At 44.3% G+C, this 19,618-nt stretch overlaps 1 protein-coding gene across 2 annotated transcripts in view; it reads right to left on the bottom strand.

Annotated features, from left to right (window-relative positions):
- The window catches only part of CCND2 (cyclin D2), a 40,280-nt gene that overhangs the window by 5,018 nt on the left and 15,644 nt on the right, over positions 1 to 19,618 (bottom strand). For both annotated transcript variants that reach the window (XR_008732456.1, XM_055711950.1), the window contains exon 5: positions 16,986 to 17,116. Coding sequence is in view for 1 of the 2 variants with exons in the window: in XM_055711950.1 (XP_055567925.1) it covers positions 16,986 to 17,116 (131 nt within the window). In the remaining variant the exon portion in view is untranslated. The remainder of the gene's footprint in view (positions 1 to 16,985; positions 17,117 to 19,618) is intronic.

The following is a 19,618-nucleotide window of genomic DNA, read 5'->3' on the forward strand; positions in this document are numbered from 1 at the left end:
GAGACCACTACATTACGAATTATACTACATAACAGTTGGAGAAAGAGCAGGACACAGTACAACAACACAGAATTGTGGCCCTGCACATTAGAAGTCCTGCGATAAACATAAAGTATGAATAAACAAATAAATGTGAAGGATTCACCATGCTTAAACCAGTTACAGTGATGAAGAAGACAACTATGAAAATACTACAGGATGTTCCACATTTTTGTAATACGCTGGAAGACCTAATAATATGATAATTTAAACAAAGAGTGAGAAAACATTGATGAACACTTGGTTGTAACAAAAATTGCAAAATAGAAGCCAAGCCATGACCGTATAAACACAATGCCAATTATGTGCAGTGTGCTGGGAATGTGAGCATATCAATACAACGCTGTGTAGGTGGGCAGGTGGTGCTATGATGGATAAATGGCTTTTTCTAAATGCAGCCCTGAGGAGTCCTTCTACAATAATGGAAAAGGTACCAATACTGCACATTGACTGAAGCCTTGGCCTGCATAAGAGCTGGGTCTCTCCCAAAGACCTCAGGCAGTTGAGAAACACAGGTTTTGGTAGCAGGAGTTTTAAAGCAGAGTATTTTAACCAGAGCTCTGGCAGCATCTGGCAGGGGCGATGAGACCACTTTCCCATTCCCACTCTCAGGCAGGGGAGGTGAAGAACAGAGCTGGGCACTGACCTCCATGGGGTTCCACAGGCGCTTGTGTCATCCCTGGAACCCAGTATGGGATGCGACTGCAATGCTGGGGAGCTGGGCTCTGACCAACATGCCCACTTTCTCTACACAATACCAGGTTATTCAGGAGAGTTTGAAATATTCATGTGTAGAGGTTTAATTTGTCATCCTAGCCCGACTGGGAAAACACGTCAAATGCAGAGTATATGTCCCACTGACGACATTTATGTTTGTGATGAGCGCAATTAGCTCCAGTGGGTCACGAACACCCATTTTCCTTGGCTACTAGCCATCAGCTGCCAGCTGCAAAACCATGTCCTCTCCTTGTCATGAAACTGCCCTGCTTAATATAATGAAGTATCACAACGTTTCTCTGAAGGTGCATCAGCCAAAGGGAGGCCGTGAGGGACAGTTTCTCAAACTGACCCAGGAAAAAGGGGTTGGACAAGATGCTGGCTGTATTGGAGACTAAAGTATTCATAGTGATGGATGACACCAGCTAAAGCCAGAGTGAAATGTCATTGAAATCTCCTGAGTGTCTGGACTACTCATGTACAACCTGACTCAGAAGTTTTTTCCCTCAGCATGGTGAGTGACGCCATGGCGAAACAAAGTACGGGGCACGGCGACATGAAAAACCTCTGCTGCAACACCGTATGCATGTGGCAGGCAGACCAAGCCTTCCGCACGTTCACCTTTTGTCCCAAGAGCCAGGGACTGTGGGGCTGTCCCTGGGAGAGGAGCTGTGGTCACGCTAAGTGGCTTGCAGCCATCCCGCACCCAGCCCAGGGCATGTAAGCAATTCTGCTCACTGCCAGCACCTCTCCCAAGCAACAGTCACTGGAGATCAACTGTCCCACACTTTGCCCTCTGCCTCAGACTGGCTTTTTTATGGAAGGGGAGAAACCACAACAACAACAGAAAGTGCTGCTATATCCAAGGAAAGAGTTAAGGAAAGCTGGCGATTTTACCAACATCAGCTAGCTCCTAACCAGTTTCCCACTGTTGTATTTTTCTGAGATTAAGTGTAATTAGAATTTGGCACGGCATATGAAAGGGGGGGTCAAATACTTTTTGGTGTCCTCAAGAAATGCAGCCCAAGGTTAGTAAGGACATATAGAAGAATGAAGCTGGGTTAATTATCCTTGATAATATTATTTTGATAATATAAGCTGTATATTATCAAGGATAATTAACTCAGCTTCATTCTTCTTCAAGGACACATGCCTCAGAAAATTGCACATTGCATTCATTCAAAGCCCTTATGGTGGAGGAGGCCTGTGCTTTGGAGGAAGGCAACCACCATCCTGTTTGCTTCTATGCTTGGCTGAGCACAGGAGTGTCCTTGTAGGGGTGCACAGGAGTTCTCTTGCCAGCGCAGACACCCACGTTTCCCTCCTCGTTATAGGAAAAACGGAACGTATGTGCCATACCACTGGCACAGTCAGAATACAAATGAAGCATGATGCCAAGGGAAGCTGGGACGTGGAGGGTTTTTTGAAGTTGGCCTGGGAAGCACTGAACACTGAATTCAGGTGACTGGTTGCAGGCCATCTCATGGAGCACCGCACTCTGCTCCTGAGCTCCAGCAGGCACCAGTGTAGCCCACAATATAGCAACAGAGTGTGGCACCCTGCTCTTGGTTGTACCAGTCCTTGCCTGTACACTGGAACGTCTCCTGCATTAGACGTATTACAGAGATCACCCCAAGCTCTTTGTAGCCACCTTTAGGTCGTGCCCTGATTTCTATCACTCCTGCAATTCATCCTGATGCTCTGTGAGCAGCAATGATGCTCTTGGAAGAGCAGAGGTACCTCATGGGCACTACCACTGCATTGTCACAGCCACCACATAATCACAATCATTTGCAACCAGTGAATAACCATGGAGCTTGGAACCACAGAGCACCCAAAACGTCAAGTCAGCTCAGTGGGATGCAGATATTATTGGTGTACTAAAGAAATGACCGCTCGAGAGAAACGGCAGGAAGGCTGTGTTGGAAAACACTGGTCTCGGTGTGCCAGGTCACTGCTTCCCCTGCCCTGAGACAGGACACCAGCTCATCCCAGCACCTAGGCTGTGGCCCTGGGTAGACCCACACTGAGCTGCATCTCTTCCTCCATCCACACACCAGTGCCCACTGCCTTTCCCAGCATCCCAGCTGCTGCACAGCTCCTCCTGCGGCAACCACGCCAGCAGAAGGTTCATCAAAAAGCCACACCGTTACCAAACACATGGTTCATGCGCAGGCTCCATTACAGCTGGAGTTTGGTGGAGGAGGGCACACCTAAACCCAGCCTCCCGGAGCTGCCTGGCAGGCAGAGCACTGGGCAGCAGCCCATTCCTGCCTGCACTCCCATCAGCTGGGGGCTGCCATCTGCTGGAGTCCCACTCCTGGAGAGAAGGGAAACTTTTGTATCTAATTTATCTGGAGTAGAGCAGGAAGCCTCAGAAGTGAGAGGCTGAGACAAATGCCTTGAAGACGCAGTAAAACGTGAGCACAGTGGATCTTCTGGTGATGAGATCCAGCACAGATAAGCAAAATTTAACCTTCCTCACCTCATTACGTTCTTCCTTTATTTAGTAAAAGCTAAGGAGATGGGCTTCCCTGACTGCTGACACTTTCCTGCTGCTGCTGGTAAAACTGATTTTTTTAAGGCAAGAATATGTACTTCTGTTTAACCAGGTAAACATTTTTTTTACAGCTGGGACTTGCTCTTGTATTACCAGGGGCTCAGTAATTTCCTAATACTGGAAATTGCTTGTTTAATGATGGGAGCTGGAAATACCCCTCGTCTTTTTTCCAAAGTACTTACCTAGCAAAAGCTATCAGAAACTCAGATAAAGAAAATTCCCTGTTATTAGCCTGGGCAAGTTTTAGGTCTATTGTAAACATTCACCTGTTTGTGAGAGGGCAACAAGTCATGTCAACGGTCAAGGCATTTTCAAATGGAAGGAAGCGCAGGGACACCAGCTTGGAGACTCTTGTAACAGACTACACTCGTAATGCAGGGAGTTTTGGGTATAAGAATCTCTTCTTTTAAAGCACAGTGGTGCCCAATTTCAAAGTAGTATGTTGCTCTGAAAATAAGCCAGAGTTTTTACAAGCAGCTTCAGACTGGAGAGCTTAATGAGGCAATTTCCTTGCAGCCAGCCTTGGGGAAGGAAGGGTGGTGACACACGGAACAGAAGGCTTCAGCATTTCGAGCCAATTTTTTGTTTCTAAACACCCTTAAATATGATCATTTACACCGTTACATATTATACAAACTTCTGATGGTCAATATGCCACTTCATTTAATGTATGAAGAGGTTAATTAAATCTCTAGGCAATCTTATAGAGAAATGGGTCATTTCTGAAGAGGCCCAGACTGGAACTGTCACAGTTTGCATGGATTTTATTTTGTACAGGGATCCACAGGCCACTGATAGATTTCTTCTGTCATGTGTTAGCTCTGGTCTAGACTTACATTTTGAACTTAAAATAATGTACCACTGAATTCTTTAAAACAAAGAATACTATGGTAAAACGACCAGCATGTTGCATTCAACATTAAATAGCTTTCTGAAAAAGAGTTGCTATTTGCATATTAAAACTCAAGTTTTTATTAAGTCTTGAGTAATACATTCTGTTTAATTAGTCTTGTCTATGAAGCATTCATCCAGGAGCTTAAAATTGCCTGGCCAGCACAAACTAAAAACGGTGAAACCTTGACTTTGCAGGTTGGCAAATTCTACAAACAAAATCTAGCAAGGAAAAAAAACCCCAATGCCAGATTCAGGAGAGAACCTCAGTCATGCAGCAAAACGAGCTGGAACACACCAGCAGATGCAGCCCGAACTCTCCAGTACTGATGATGGAGATACAACAAACTCATCTACCTGTGGCTGTTGGCTGTGCAATCATTAATCCTGGCTCTGCACACTACCCCATCAGCCCGCCTGCCTGGTTTGCTGAAGATCACACACAGGCCCACACGGCTGCTTCTGCCCAGGTATTCAGGTCACAGATGGGTTTTTACTCACCGTGGAAGCTGCCGGACAACAGGTGATACGTGGCACAGCACAATGTCAGAGTGCTGCGGACAGATCTGAGCAATGTGTTTTATGCCAGATGAGATGCCAACTAAACCTGTCAATGGCTTTTTTAATAAACTGGACTTGGCAGCAGAAGTTTACACCTGGCCAATGTGGCACATGAGCAAAGTGTTTGTACTCTTAGATGAGAAGTCCTAAAATCACATTTGTTGTGCACCTGAACCACGGTCAGAGTCACAACTAGCTTTAAGATGTTATGAAATACACCATCTGGAGGGTAATCTCATGAGTGAAAAGACAAAAAATTAATTTATTATGAGTATCTTATCATCCCAATTGTCACAGTGTGACACAGCAAGTGGCTTATTTTATAGATGGAACTACCACTTCTGTTTGGTTCACTGGAACTTTCTGTCAATCCAAAGTGACACAATACAAAACATACAAAAACCCTATCAGGACAAACAGGTTGGCCCTTCCATGATGCAGTGTTTTTAACCCCTCCAAGTTTCATGTGGATCTGCTGCATGTGTACATATTTTACTGGTGGACTTTAGCTTTGCAGACTCTAGATAGCACTGACAAGAGAGAATTAAAGCTTTAAAAAACTTACCAAAGAAAAAAAAAAGAATCGGACTATTTTCAGCAAATCTTCCTTGAAAGAACGCTATAATGCACTGAAGTTACGGCCCTAGATTTTGCAATACAGGGACTGAGCCATTCCTTCATAATATTGTAGGGTTGCCTTTGTTGTTTTTATAAAAAAGTTTTTTAAGTGTGTGTCACATGGATCAACTTCCCCATTCTTCTATATGGTCTAGTAGTTTTAATGATTAAAATAGTTCAGGTACTTTCCATTCCATAGTTTTATTTTTACTTCAGCATGTACAGAACTAAAAAAGCAATTAACTTTGGGGGGGGTTTTGTTTTTTTTTTTTTCTGAAAGTTTTTCATCCCTGGATGATTTTACTAGCACACTCAACATGCATTTGAAGGAAAGGAAATGCTTTTCTGTCTGATGAGGTACCCTCATGGCTGCGATGGAAATGCTGGCAGCGAAAATGACTGGAAGGAGGAATCAGCAGCGCTATGGCAGCATCTACTTATTTAAGTAATACAAATCGATTATTTCAATTTCCATTCATGGCAATCTTGAAAGAAAGCACAAACACTAGCAAAGATCCTGCAGAGTATTACGCATAATTCATTTTCTCAAACTTCTCAACACCTCTTTAATATATATGCCCTATACTGCATCATCCCAGCTTCCAGTTTTAAACTGATGTTCATAGTGCATTGGCAAGCTATTAGAAGGGGGCATCTCACTCAACTCAACCAACAGGCTCTTAACTTTGCACCAGTAATTACTGGGATTTTCAGTCCTGACTGCTCCAAGCTTCAGGACTACCTCACCGTGACCCATGAAGCCTGTCACCCCAGCCTTACTGAGTTACACAGGTGCAAGACATCCTCTCCATCCTGTAAGATCATGACTGGACCGATAAATAAATTAAATTTTAAAAAAGGAGAGAAAAAAAATGGGGGGAGGAAAAAAAAAGAGGAAGAAAAAAAAAAAAGGAGGGTATTGAAAAGACATTTTATAGCAGTTTTAGTAACTTGGGTTGTGTTTCTGCCATAGACTTTATATAGCCATTTTCAAGTTTTTCTTGGCAGCCCTTCCAAACCGAGGCTGATAGATGGTACCTTCCAGATGACAATGGGCTCTGCATCAGATCCCGCAGCAACTGAGTAGCAGTACACCACCTTCTCCACAACAAAAAAGATCACTCCTATCAAATGCTAATAGAGAGGGCTATCACAAGAAGGTAGAACACTTCAGCCATGCATCTTTAATCTCTTTCTCCATTTTTAATCAATGCAGAGCTTCTGTGACCATAAGGAAACTGCAGCTGTGCATTCATTGCACTTACTCCCACGATGACAACCACTCTAAACCAGGTTTAAGACACCAGATTAATTTCACAGCCATGCAGGGCTGAGAAATGATAGTGCACCCCTGGATCCAAACTGGTCACGTAACACCCAGGTCTACCAGACTGTGCACTCCTTGTATCAGCAACCACCACAGCGTTGCTGCTCATTGACTCCAGCAGGCAGGGAGGCGTGCCGTGCAGAAGTGATGAACTTAGCTCTGATCTCTTCCACAGTGCCTCAGGACACAGTGCTTTTTTGTATTGTGGTTTTTAGATTCCCCTTGTGCATCTCAGTTTTGGTCTTCCCTGGGAGAAGAAATAAGAAAGCTTACACCAGCAAGCCTCCTGATGTTTGTTTGTTTATCAAAAACTAAATTTAGAGAAACATGCAGGTACGTGGAAACTGGCCTGAGTCTTGCAGCCACCCAGCTTTTGCGCATCCAAGATGGCACTTATTTAGGACTACCATGTCCAGAGAAAATGCATTATGGCAGCATTTAGTGAAGAAACCAAACACTGCAAAACTACTGTTTAACAAGGTTCCATTTTAATTCTGTTAAATGTAAAATCGCTTAACCCTTCACAAGATCTTAGCTTTATGGTGAGGTGTCGTGCATCTGCAACCACAGAATAAGTAAGGCCAGCACCAGCCAAAGCGTGAACGAGTGAAAAACCTTTGATCAGACCAGAAAGAAACAACTGAAGAGAAGTGACACCACACCTGAGAGCCCCACCTTGGATGTACAGATGTCCAGCTGCCAAGAACTCAGCCTGGTAACCCAAAGGAAGTCGGCAGGGATCGGCATGCCCGCCATCACCACCACAGCCCAAGCTGCGCCGCGCTCAGACCAGCATCAAGGCAGAGTCATGAACTGCTGTGCAGTGCTGAGGCTGAGGACAATCCTGCTCAGTCACTGAGTGGGTCATTTCTTAAGGGCTTTCAAAAGCCAGACTGCAACCCTACTCTCCTCTACAATCAGCAGCGGAAGAGTAACAGTAGAACTGTTGTTATATATAACATATGCACACAAACACTGCAAAATACCGAGCTGTAACTCCACTGGATACTTCTTGACGCTCTTGCATTTCCTGACCAGATTTAGGAGCCTAGATTCAAACCCTGGGTGCTTTCCTGAGTGCTCGAAGTCTCAAAGCTGGGAATGCTACAAAAGCCTTCTGCCATTTTTGTGTTACAGGGTGGTTGGTTTTCCACATACACATTCATGAGTTCACAAATAATGGTTAACAGCCCTGATCTCTACCTCTTTCTTAAAACGAATCGCAAAATGGAAGCCAGAAAGGGACTTTTTTTAGGTGGAGGACCTGTTATGATAAATGGAAAGGATTCTGGAGATATTTGAAGTGACAATACTGTTCTCCGGTCATGTATGCATTGCTTGGATAATCTAAGAAAGCAGCAAGCAGACATGCATTAAAGCGTTGGGATTTACATAAATTCCAGCATGGAACGTGTCATCTGTACTCCTAAATACAAAAGATGTCTGGATTCCTCCGCTGGTTCACTTTTAAGCCCCAATTCAAACCTCTCCAAAGCACATGCTTCATTGTTGACATAAACAGGGATTCCTTCCCAGAGCGGGGCCTTCGTGTGCCGAGTGCTGGCCTTTAGCTCGCTGATGTTCTCCAAAACAAGCGTCTGAAAAGCTGCTGTGGGAATATCATGCCCATTTACTACATTTACTGTATCTCAGTGATCTCATATCTAATGGAGGCTGTTTAAAAACAGAAATATTTTCCCTCCTAAATGTGTCTATTTTTGCTACTATAACAAAGAGCATCAATTACAGATACGTCTCTATTTTTCCATCTGCAAGTGCAAAAAATAGTGATTTGCCGTTCCAAAGGGCATTTCATGCAGACTAACGAAAAAAAAAAACCAACCCAAAAAATTATCATCTATGCCAGAATTTCTCCACTTACTACTGCTACATTATTGTAATAATGCAATATATAAAATGACTAACAGGCACAATTTTCTCTGCAATTTCTGTCTTTTCAGTACTTTCAACAGTGTACTTTCTAGATTCAGTTCCACTGTTTGCTTCAACAGTCAGTTTGTTGGTTTCCTGTTGCTCATGTGGGTATTTCTCATAGCAACAGGCCAGAACAATGTTTTCAGAACTGGAAAAAGTGAGAGTAAAGCCAAAACACTGGCAGGGTGATCCAGGGGCACATGCCATGCCTGAAATTATACTTCCTGCTTAATGTGACTTGGGATTTCAAGCTGATAATCTCTAACAGGTATATTTTGCAACTGTGAGAAACAAATTTACCCTGCTGTATAAGTGCCGCGAGCATTTATTGAAAAATGGGATTTTAAAAAAACTGTGACAACCTGCCTGCATTATACAAAGCCGTATGAGCCGAGCAAAGATTGCCCACCGGAGGTCGGGGGCAAGTCTCTGACCAGACTGTCCATTGGCGGCCCGTGAGCTCTGCCGGCGGCAATGCTTGGGCTGTGGAGCCGGTTCTTCGGGGGGCCTGGCTTCCTCAGCGCGCCGGCCGAGGCTGTATTTATGAATGGATCTGACGGAACTCCGCCATGAGCCCGCGGTGTAACTGCATCACCCCATTGTTGCTACACACGCACAGCACTCACTGGGGAACAAAAAGCTGAATGAAGCGGAGCAGCTGCCAACTCAGGCAAAGACAACTTAGGAAACTATCTCATTCTTCCTTTCTTTTGGAGGCTATTTTGTCTGTTGTTTCCTTGCATACAAAATGTGGTCTGCAACAAATAAGGCAGGATAAGATACAGCAAGTCCTGTTACTTGGTTCCAAAACCACAGGCCCTAAACACTACAAAGCAGGGAATAAATGGTTTATGTGCTGTAGGGACAATGTTCAAATGCTATCCATTCAAGATAGATTTCCATGATTTTATACTGTGGCTCAACAGAAACTGAATTCTTGAGTGTGATGGTTCTGAATGTTGTTTCTGTGCAGAATTTACAGAGATCTTTTTGAAGGAACTTCGCAGACCTTGGGAGGAAAAAAAAATCCCAGCACTGACAGATGTAGCACATTTAAGTGGAGATATTTTCAATGCCATTTATTATGGATCCAGTCTTCAAAAACAGCCTGACTCCATATTTTCAAGGGCTCACAGCCAGCTGTTTCGACAAGATTTTTAAGAAAAGCTCAGTTCCTTTTCTCTTTCTACCTCAGGCCCTTAAATATGCTTTGGATTTTCAAAACCACTCAATACACACTAGTTCCCATCTGGGAACAAACTTTTAAAAACAACTTGTGCCCATGTACAAGCCTACACATTGGCTCTGCCTGAAAACCTTTCCCCAGCTGCTGACGCTGGGGAGGCAACCTTGAGAGCTGGGCTCTAGGAAGAAGATGCTCCTTACGTGAAAATACAACCCTCTCTACCACAGAGTGAACCAGGCTAGCCCTTCTGGCAGCTATGGTGCTACAGAGTTTATTACAGAAACAGCTACTAACCAGCTTAATCTGGTATCTAACCTTGCCAGCTTTTGCCAGTGGTGTAAGTCTGAACATTTTTAGTACAAGATAATTTCTACATTTCAGTGCACTCGGCCTCACAGAAAGAGGTTGAAAGGAACCTCTGGAGGTCACCTAACACAACCTTCTGCTCAAACTTCTGCTTTAAAACTTAGTTGTGTGCCTAATTCTCCCTGAGTTTACCTACAAAATACTGGTCCAAGGTGCTCTGTAACAGGTAAAGACCTCATCTACCTACTCCTGCCATAGTTTTTTGAGGTCCTCAAGAAACCTTAATGTATTTGTCCTCTGTGAGGAGATCTGGGCTACCAGAGAATGTAAGGACCTAGTACAGACTAAAGGGAGGTACAACCAGTAGCCAGGCCAGCGCGTGCATGCCCTGCACATGATTTATGAAAATGCTCCCAGGCATGGCCGTTTCCAGACCCATGGCTAGTGAGCTGACACACTGATGGCTGCTCTTCCAGGAGGTGAGGAGATAGATTCGCCCCAGACAGGTTCTGTGGCAAAAGCAGAGTATCGATTGCAATAATGTGCCCTACCTATTCAGCTACCCTTCCTCACATCCCGTAATTGTACTCAGCGGGGATGCTCATATCCTTTTCTGAAGAATGTGGCTCCACCAGGGACAGGATACTGAGTGCAGTGGATGCAGGTCTGGGGTGGTATGGAAATTCCTGACTTCCTGAGTTGTTTATTTTTCCATTGCAATAACCCACCAAGAGATGCATAGGGAGCTCACCGCCTCCTGTAAGTAGGTCTCCTTAACTCTTTGCCCACCAGCCTCTCCTCTCCTCTCCAAGCAACAGCGAAGGAAATGTGTGGCAGCCTGCGGCAGCGAAACAGATCAGAACACGCAGTGCCATCCTGTAGAGCTGTGTGAAGGTGTGTGGGACTAGCACTTAATGACTCTTTGGGACAATAATGACCAGAAAAGGCAATTCAGCTATACCATGCAGAGCTATTTTCACTACCCCTAAGGCTGCTCAACTTCTCCAAGAGTAGCTCCTTGCTATTTTGGTAGGTGGAAGGAGTAATGAAACTGAGGTTTGCATGGCCTCGTCACCATCTCTTCAAACTGTGATTCAACCTTCATCAAATGGCCCAGCGCAGCTATTTATCAGAAATAACTGTTATCGCTAGAATGACACTGGCAGAATGCCTTGTACTATCTTGTCTAAAGTCTGGAGCACTGCTTTGGATTCATACAGGGATAGCCAACACCAATGTGTTTTTGAAAGATACACTCGTGTGTTGGTTGTTTGCTTATCCAACAGCTGGGTTCTAAATTAAATGCTGTTTATTAATAACATATTTTTGGTCTAGTTTTAATGAAACTTCCATTAAAAACATTATAGCGCTAAATGCCAAACTCCAGTCTCAGTTACACCACTGTAAATCTAAAATAACTCCATTGATTCTGGCCTCCTGGTTTATGCTGCTATTTCCTAGCAAACAGATAGCACCCTCAAATTATCATTATAAAACAGTAAAAGCTCAGAAAAATCTCATTGCCGTTAAGTTGCATCAGGATTTCATTATCATTCTCTATTTTTATATGCTTGCAACTTTGAAGCTGAAATTTTTCATGCTTCACATCAGACAGTGACATTATTTTGGAAAGCCAATAAGCAAGTCCCATCATCTTGTTTCCATGCTAAGCAATCACACACACCAAAAGAAAAAGCAGCAGAAGCCCCTGGGACCCTCTGGTTGGGAAGGACTCTCCCCCAGCTCTGCGGTTTCCTATGGGCTACCAGAAGGCACGGTGGGAGCAAGTTTTTCTTCTGCAGAACTGCTATTTCTGTGAATTCCCTCGCTTTTCCGCTGCATGATACTCCTGAAGCCTAGGAACTCTCATTTCTTCCTCTTCCCTAACCTCCTCTTTGAAAACAAAAGCATTCATACAGTGATGATGTGTAGAGGAATGAAGCTGGGTTAATTAGCATTGATAATAGATAACTGTGGGCTGGCTTCAGGGGTGGTGGGTTGGCTGGTGTAGATAAGGAGCAGGTGTGGCTGGTGAAGTTACGACGTTGGGCAGCCAATGAAGAGAGAGGGGCCAAGGAAGAGGGTGCCCTGGGTGAGGAAGGACAAGGAGAAGGCAGCAGAGGGACTGGCATGAAGAGTATGTTGGTATGAGATGGTAAAAAGACCTTGTTGCAGCTTAATAGTTTGGAGAGTGCTGCAACAATGATGAATTAATTGTGTCACTGCAGGAACAGCTCTCAGGCATCTGAAATTAGGAAGTGAGAGAACTGAAGCTGTTCATTCAACTTTAATTAAATATCAGCATAAAATGTATTACGATAGTCTTTACTCTTCATTAACGCAGCCCTGGGATAACTTGTACACAATCTTTTACTAATCTACATTTTACAGATGAAGCTGGTATTACTACCTATTGCTAAGACTGCTCCATACTTCTCTGAGACCCTGTCTTCAGTTGCTTATCTCTTAAGCTTTAACATGTGGGATGAAAGTTAGTTTCTACCAAAATATTTCTCCCATTTCCAAATAGCTGGCTAATGAAAAATACACTATTTTGCCCAAGTTAGAAGTTCTGGCCACCTATGGTTGGGCTGAGACTTCACAGCTTGCAGGTGATGGATTTTGAGTTAAGGCTACCACTACCACAAGAACAGAAATGTCTTCGAAAAAATGACAGCACCTGTAACTTCTGCAAAGACTTAAATTTTTCAGCAATTAAATTATCCAGAAGCTCCTTTTGTCCTGAGCGTGCTCTGACCTGGGGGCCAAGTAAGACTCTCCTCCACAGTCTGTGCTGCTGTGGGCTGAGACCAGGAGCAAAGGGAAGAAAGCTTGTCTCTACCCAGCGCTGACAGACTCCTGGAGCAGAGATGTGACCAGTGAAATGCAAAGAGTTCTTTGTTATTTGGGAAGAGTGATTTTTTTTCCCTTCCCCCAAAGGCATATAAGCTCAGTCAGATCTGGGAAGATTTTCACCAGGATGGCAAAAAGCACATTTCTGACAAAACCCCATCTGTTAAATTTCAAAGAAAAGGTGTGAAGAAATTTTCAATGCAAAAATCAGTATCTTTTTTTTTTCTTCTAACCACTTAAGAACTACTAAGCTGTTTTGGAAGGTATTTTCTTTCAGACTGAAACAATCAGCATAGAAAAATTCAGCCTGAGACACAAAGTTTGTCCAGTCTGCGAGATGCTGCATAAAGGCCTTACATTAAGAAGCACTGGGATGCCTAAGAAAGCCTCAGTATCACCTATAATAAAGAACATGAGCTTTAAGTGTGTATCTGTAAGTACTAAATGAAGAGAATCCAGAAAAACTCCCGACAGCAAAAAGAGCCATGTATTCCCTTCCCAAGTGTCACTGTGTGTAGTATATGCTTGGGGGGTCAATTAACATGGCTCTACCACACCAAGGAGAAATAATTCCACCAGAAAAGCCACCCTACTGTGACTTTTCTTCTGCCCCTACAAGCCTTCACAAACATCCCCAGTACACAGACTGGGCATGGGAAGATCAGATGGGATCCCGATTCAAGCAGGGCTTCACCGGTAGAGCAGCGAGGCAGCAGCCAGCAACCAGAAACACGCAGAAAAGCGCAGCAGGAAAACCCGTGGGTGTAATCCCTACTGTAAGGAGCGGCTGTATGAGCGAACAGCTGCACCTTGCCTTGTGGGACCTTCTGAGCATCATCATCCCCATGCAGCACGAACTGCACTAACCCAACTGAACAGTGACTAAGGAACAGATTACTGCAGCAAGGGCTGCATCAAGAAGGGATACTCAAAATCCCTTTGCAAAAATGACAGGTGAGGGAGGGAAATGCTCTCCCCTGTGACCAGAGAATCTAGGCACAGCTAAGTACCTTGCAGGATCCCAATGATGTAGCCTTTCTGGCCCGTGTGTTGAGCTTGCTTGCCCTCACCTAAATGCTGAGTATTGTCAGCACCACGCTGTCACTGCTACCAAACCTCCTGCCCATGCTGAAGAAGAGCTAGAAGGGACAAGAACCTTGTGACTGCACAGGGAAGCTCTTTAGAGGAGATGGAAGAACCACCCTGAACAACTCCCTGGAATCTCCACAAAGACAGAACCCAGCTACTCAACAGTTGATCACAACTCGCCAAACATCTAAAATACAGATATACCAGCAAGGGCTACCTTAGCATCTCCCTTCTAAAAAGTACTAAAAGACTGTGGAAACAGTATCGGAAGTTTTATCTGGAGCTTACCAATATGGGGAACACGGTCCAGTGATGGAAAGACTGCATGGCTAATCAGATGGCACAGGAACAAAGCAATAAGCTCTGCTGAGGGTAGCTGTTCTAGGTCTGGGGTTTGGTGGTGCCTCAGCATCCCTTGCTTCTGTCCTCAAAAAGGACCTTCCAAATGACTACCCATGGACTTCTGTGGGCAGTGATGTGCTTCACAGCTGTGGAAGCAGGCATCAACCTTCTGAAAGCTCCCTCTGAACTTTCCAGTTATTCACTCCCCCTGCACTCTGCAAGCCTCCCTGTCCCTCCCCTGCCACAGTAAGGGCTATTTGTGTTCCTGTTCCTCACCTCACACTGGCATTCTTTTGCTCTCATCATTATCCTTGTCCTGCTGACTACCAAGTTGGTCTGTCAGGCTGCAATTTGTAAAGCTGCAGCCCAAGAACTGCCAACAGTGGTTACAGAAATTCTTCTCATCCCCATCTCCTGCCCTGTGCTAGTGCTCAGCTCTCCCAGCTGTTTGTGAGGCTGTTCTTGGAAATCTATCAGTGAACTGATTGGCTGAGAAAGCAAACAAGCCCCCCATACCCCCTAAATCCAAACCAACAAGTGGTTCTTCCCCCCTTCTTTAAGCTGGCTCAATTCCAGGATGGGCTTGAAACACAAGGATATGAACAGTTGTATGAGCATACATGAGCAAAAACATGCCTGAAAATGAGCAGCAGCCGAGCAGGAACAACTTCACCTGGCATCAGCATGTAACAGGGAAAATCACAGCAGTGGGACACCCATTCCATGGAGTTAAGACATAGAATTACACAAGAAGCTCCTAGTGGTTAGCACTGTTTTCTTTACTCTGTGGATATTCACCACCTTGGCTGAAGACAGCACCTTTGCTAACAGGATGTTAAGTCTCATTCAAAATCCTCATCTTCCTCTGACTGGTTTCTAATGCCCTTCTCACATCTGCCCACTCAAGAGTCATTTGCTAGATGCAGCATCCAGAACTCATCATGTTATATCCAGTGAGACAAACATCCAGGGAGAAAATTTCATTCAGTCAATAATGCCAGTATCGGTACCAGCAACAGATAGTGATTGTTATCGACATAAATGAAGTAAACTTAATGTATTTATGCAGTCTAAATGTAACAACTGTTCAAATAAGCTTTGTGCAATACTTGCACCAGGCCATGCTGTCTGAATTGTTACATAGGATTTTTCTTCTTGCACGCTCCTGCTGCTTACTGTAATGTATCACCACTCTGTTTCTCCACACTTACCAAACAGACACAAATGAGCAACTATCTGTATAAAATTTTCATTTACACTGAAATAAATATGCTAAATTTCAGTAGCTACTTGATTTACATTATAATCATTCAGAACCGGAAATATTCATTTTTCTGTGCAAAACCCAGTTCCAAGCAAAAGAAACGGGAAGCCCTGGAACTGCACTTGAAAATCAGGATCAATTTGATTGAAAGAAAAAAAGAAATAGTGGAGTTCTTACCTTTTTGGTTAAACTAGATTATTCCTATTTAACAAAAATGCTGAATATTTGCAGGAAATAATAACTGCACAGGGTATTTGCGAAGTAAAAACAATTAAAAGTTTTATGGTTAGCACATTACACATTGGATACTGGCATTTTTATGGTAAAAAAAAAGCATTATCTTACTAGTGGCCTGCACTTCAGAAAGCCTCACTCATCTTCCTTCCTTTTGAGTGAATTTCATCACGGCAAAACATGTCAGCTTTGCAAGAGATGAAACCTGTTTATCCACAGACCAAGTGGTTTGGACCCGCAGGAGTGTAAGCTCTCCCGTGTCCCCCCAACACAGGAGCAGGCAGAAGAGGCACTACCCCTTGGGGAAGGCACTCCCAGCGCTCCTTTCGGTCCTCCCAGCTTCCTGCTGAGACTGCCACACAGAGCTGTCAGGTTGGGGTTTTTCTGATGTCCCCAATAGAAGCTGACCCCAGGCGAAAAAAATCGCTTCTGAGTGAGTTTGAACACCACTGAAACGACATCAGATTCACCTGTCTTACTGATGACAGGACTTTCTGACAAGCCAAGAAACGCCTTTCATGGGGCGAGCTTAGTGAAGTTACAGACAAAAACACAGGCAGCCTGGGTTGCACCTGCCTCACACTGTGCCAGTGCCAGAGGATTAGCTCATTATTCACTTCCTTAAAGTCAAGGATTTTTAGATGATACCTCAACAAGGGCCAGAAGAGCAGTTTCAAGGTTGTGAACAAGGGACCAGCACACATACCGGTTTACCTTATGCCCTGGGGGATGCTGTCTGCCTGCTCGCTCCATCGCCCAAGGTGGTACCCAAGGCAGCTCACCCCTGTAGCATGCCTGACCATCAGCCAGGGCAGGAAGAGCACACTCTCCCCACCAAGCTGCTGGATAAAGCATGAATGAAAATCGATCCCAGGAGGCCAAGGCACTTTAGACATTCAAAGCGCCGCAACCAAGGTGCTGGGTGCACACCTGCAACCCACTCACTCTGGGAGCATGCCCCTCCTTCACTCCGCTGGGCTTTCAGGAACAGGCCGGGTTTGATGGCCCAGTTCTCCACCACGCCCTCAGAAGTGAAAGGAGAAGAGGAATGCAGGACACTCACCACATCTGTGTTCGTGATCTTGGCCAGGAGGTCCGTGAGGCTGTCCCCATCATCAAGCTGAAGGCCACAGATGGCTGCTCCCACACTTCCAGTTGCTATCATTGACGGTGGGTACATGGCGAAGTTAAAATCTGCAAGAATAGATCTGGGAATTAGTCCAAGCCCAGACCAGAAAAGCTGCAAAACATCAGAGGCAAGCAACATAAAAAACCACACCCAAGAATAAAAAACAGGGAAGTAGAAGAAAGGGAAAAGTGCCACTCTTTTGGGTCCAGCGGAGCTCATTAGTCACACTGCTCATCACAAGCAGTCAAAGGAGGGGTAACAGATCTGCAAATTAAAATGGAAATGCGGTTTGGTCTTTTATTCTCACTGATGCATAAAATAAACCTGGACAATTTTTAATAGTCTCTCCTTAGTTTTAAAGAAAATGAAAGAGAAGAAGGAGGCCTTCTGTAATTTGTGTCAGAAATTTGGGTCTTGGTCACATTAGAGCTCTCTAACTGGAAAACTAACTGGAATAAGGTATCACAAAGGACCAAACTGAGATTTTTAGTCACGTCAGTTTTTAAAGACTTAATTAACTGGAGCATTTAAAGACCTGTCCGAGAAAGAGATTTTAATTAACAGTTCATCTTTACCACCTTTGCAATTAGGAAGTGAGAACACTTACAGCCCATAGCTACGTAATCAAAGAAAAAACAAAGATCGCATTTGTCATTACTATTTCTTACTAAACAAGTTGAAAATACATTTCAAAACTTCCACTCACACATCTGTGGAGATGAGGAGAGAAATGGAAATAAAATTAAATGTTCTTGTTACCTTTATAAGGCAATCTTACGGTTTATGATACTGCCACAGCCACCGGTTTACCAGGCATGTCTTACTAAATACCATTTTCAGGAGATTTTCTAGGTTACTAGTATCTTCCTAAAATGAAACTTGGTTTGCAAGTTCTTTGTTTCAACAACAACTCATTAACAAATCCTTCCCTACCAGTTTTCATTTGGGGGGACTGGAGGAGAAGGAAGAGGAAACCCAAGTAATATTTAACATGAAATAAACCATAATCAATACATTCAGTCTATTTATAGAAACAGATTGTTAACAGAAAACTGCCCTTCTGTTAAGGGCAGATCCCAAATCCTCTCTGTTCACCCAGCACAAATTCTGTAACCCTGCTGACGTCTGCATAACCGTTCAAGTTTAGACACACAGAGCTGTTATCAGCCACCCAGACTCTGAGCTGGCAGATACTGCAATAGCTGTGGAGATGGCATGTTCCTCCCCAGACTGGAATACGTCACTGGGACCCGCAAGGAAAGAAGTAGTCAGGTAAGAATGGAACTTGGGTCATAACGTTCATCCAGATGAACTGAAGGGGGGATGTCAGATGGGGGAAGAGAAAAGAAGGAGCTGAGACCCTGACATGGACTTATCTGTCTCACAAAGCCACCAGCAGGTGACCATCTGTAAGCCCACTGTTACAGGCTGCTTCCTACCAGGGAACCTCAGCAGACATCATACTCTTTCTGAAAAACACTTCTGAAGGAGCAAATTCCCAGTGACTGAAGCAACAAATATGGACTGCCATTATTAAAAAATAGTAATTATGCACTATTGTAATAGTAAGAACCCACTGTAGATAGGAAAGCTGATGACTTTGAAAATTAAGTTATACTGCCCCCACTAATGAATGAGTCAACAGGAAAGCCTTGACTCCTACGCATCAGTGCAGGACCAGCCCTGAGGATGCTGATCTCAGCACGTCAAGGTAACGTGAACTGCACTTTCATGATCAGAATCACTTTCACATTTACCTCACATGGATTCATACACACGCACACAAGGTGTAGCCCCATCCAGCCTGTAAATGGATGAACAGGGAAAACAGATAAAGTTACCTGCACACAGCACATGCACTCCCCACAGAGCCTGCCCTATCCCCAGTGCCTCAGCCTGTGGTTGCACTTATCATCGGGCCAGACATCAAGACAAGGCCATAAATACAGTGGGATTTTAAGCCCTCAAAACTACCCTCATTTTATGCCGTTTTGCCTCTCTTCTTTTTGCCCAGATAGGTTTTGGTGTTTCCTTCTCTGGAGACATTCAAAACCTGCCTGCACACGATTGTGTGCAACCTGCTTTAGCAGGGGGTTGGACTAGATGATCTCCAGAGGCCCCTTCCAACCCCGACCATTCTGTGATTCTCATTCATTGCTATTGACGGGGGGGCCAGGACTCAGCCCTTGGTGACTGCTGCAGTAGCTCGTTCCTGTGGGTTGATCTGGTAGCCAGCATGATCGCTGGGCTACCAGTTTACAAAGTCCAATACGAAGAGCAGGAATGGTTAAAGGACTCCAATAATGAGAGGTTTTTATAAAGACTGTAAATGTTTATGGGCTTGTGTGACCGTCCAGTCTCCTCCTGGTCCGCCAGGCAAATAACAAACATCTATAAGATTTAAGAATGTTCAAATGTGAAATTTGCTCTCATCTACATACAGTGATTCATCAGCAATCCCACTAATCTCTTTAGAAAAGGGATAAATTAAAGCAGACTACGTCTCCGTGAGTCAGTTTCTCCTCTTGTGCACACTGCATTTTGCTTGGGTCTGTGAATGCCATGTG

This window comes from Falco cherrug, chromosome 5 (genome assembly GCF_023634085.1).
Source record: "Falco cherrug isolate bFalChe1 chromosome 5, bFalChe1.pri, whole genome shotgun sequence".
In the NCBI taxonomy this organism is placed as follows: domain Eukaryota; kingdom Metazoa; phylum Chordata; class Aves; order Falconiformes; family Falconidae; genus Falco; species Falco cherrug.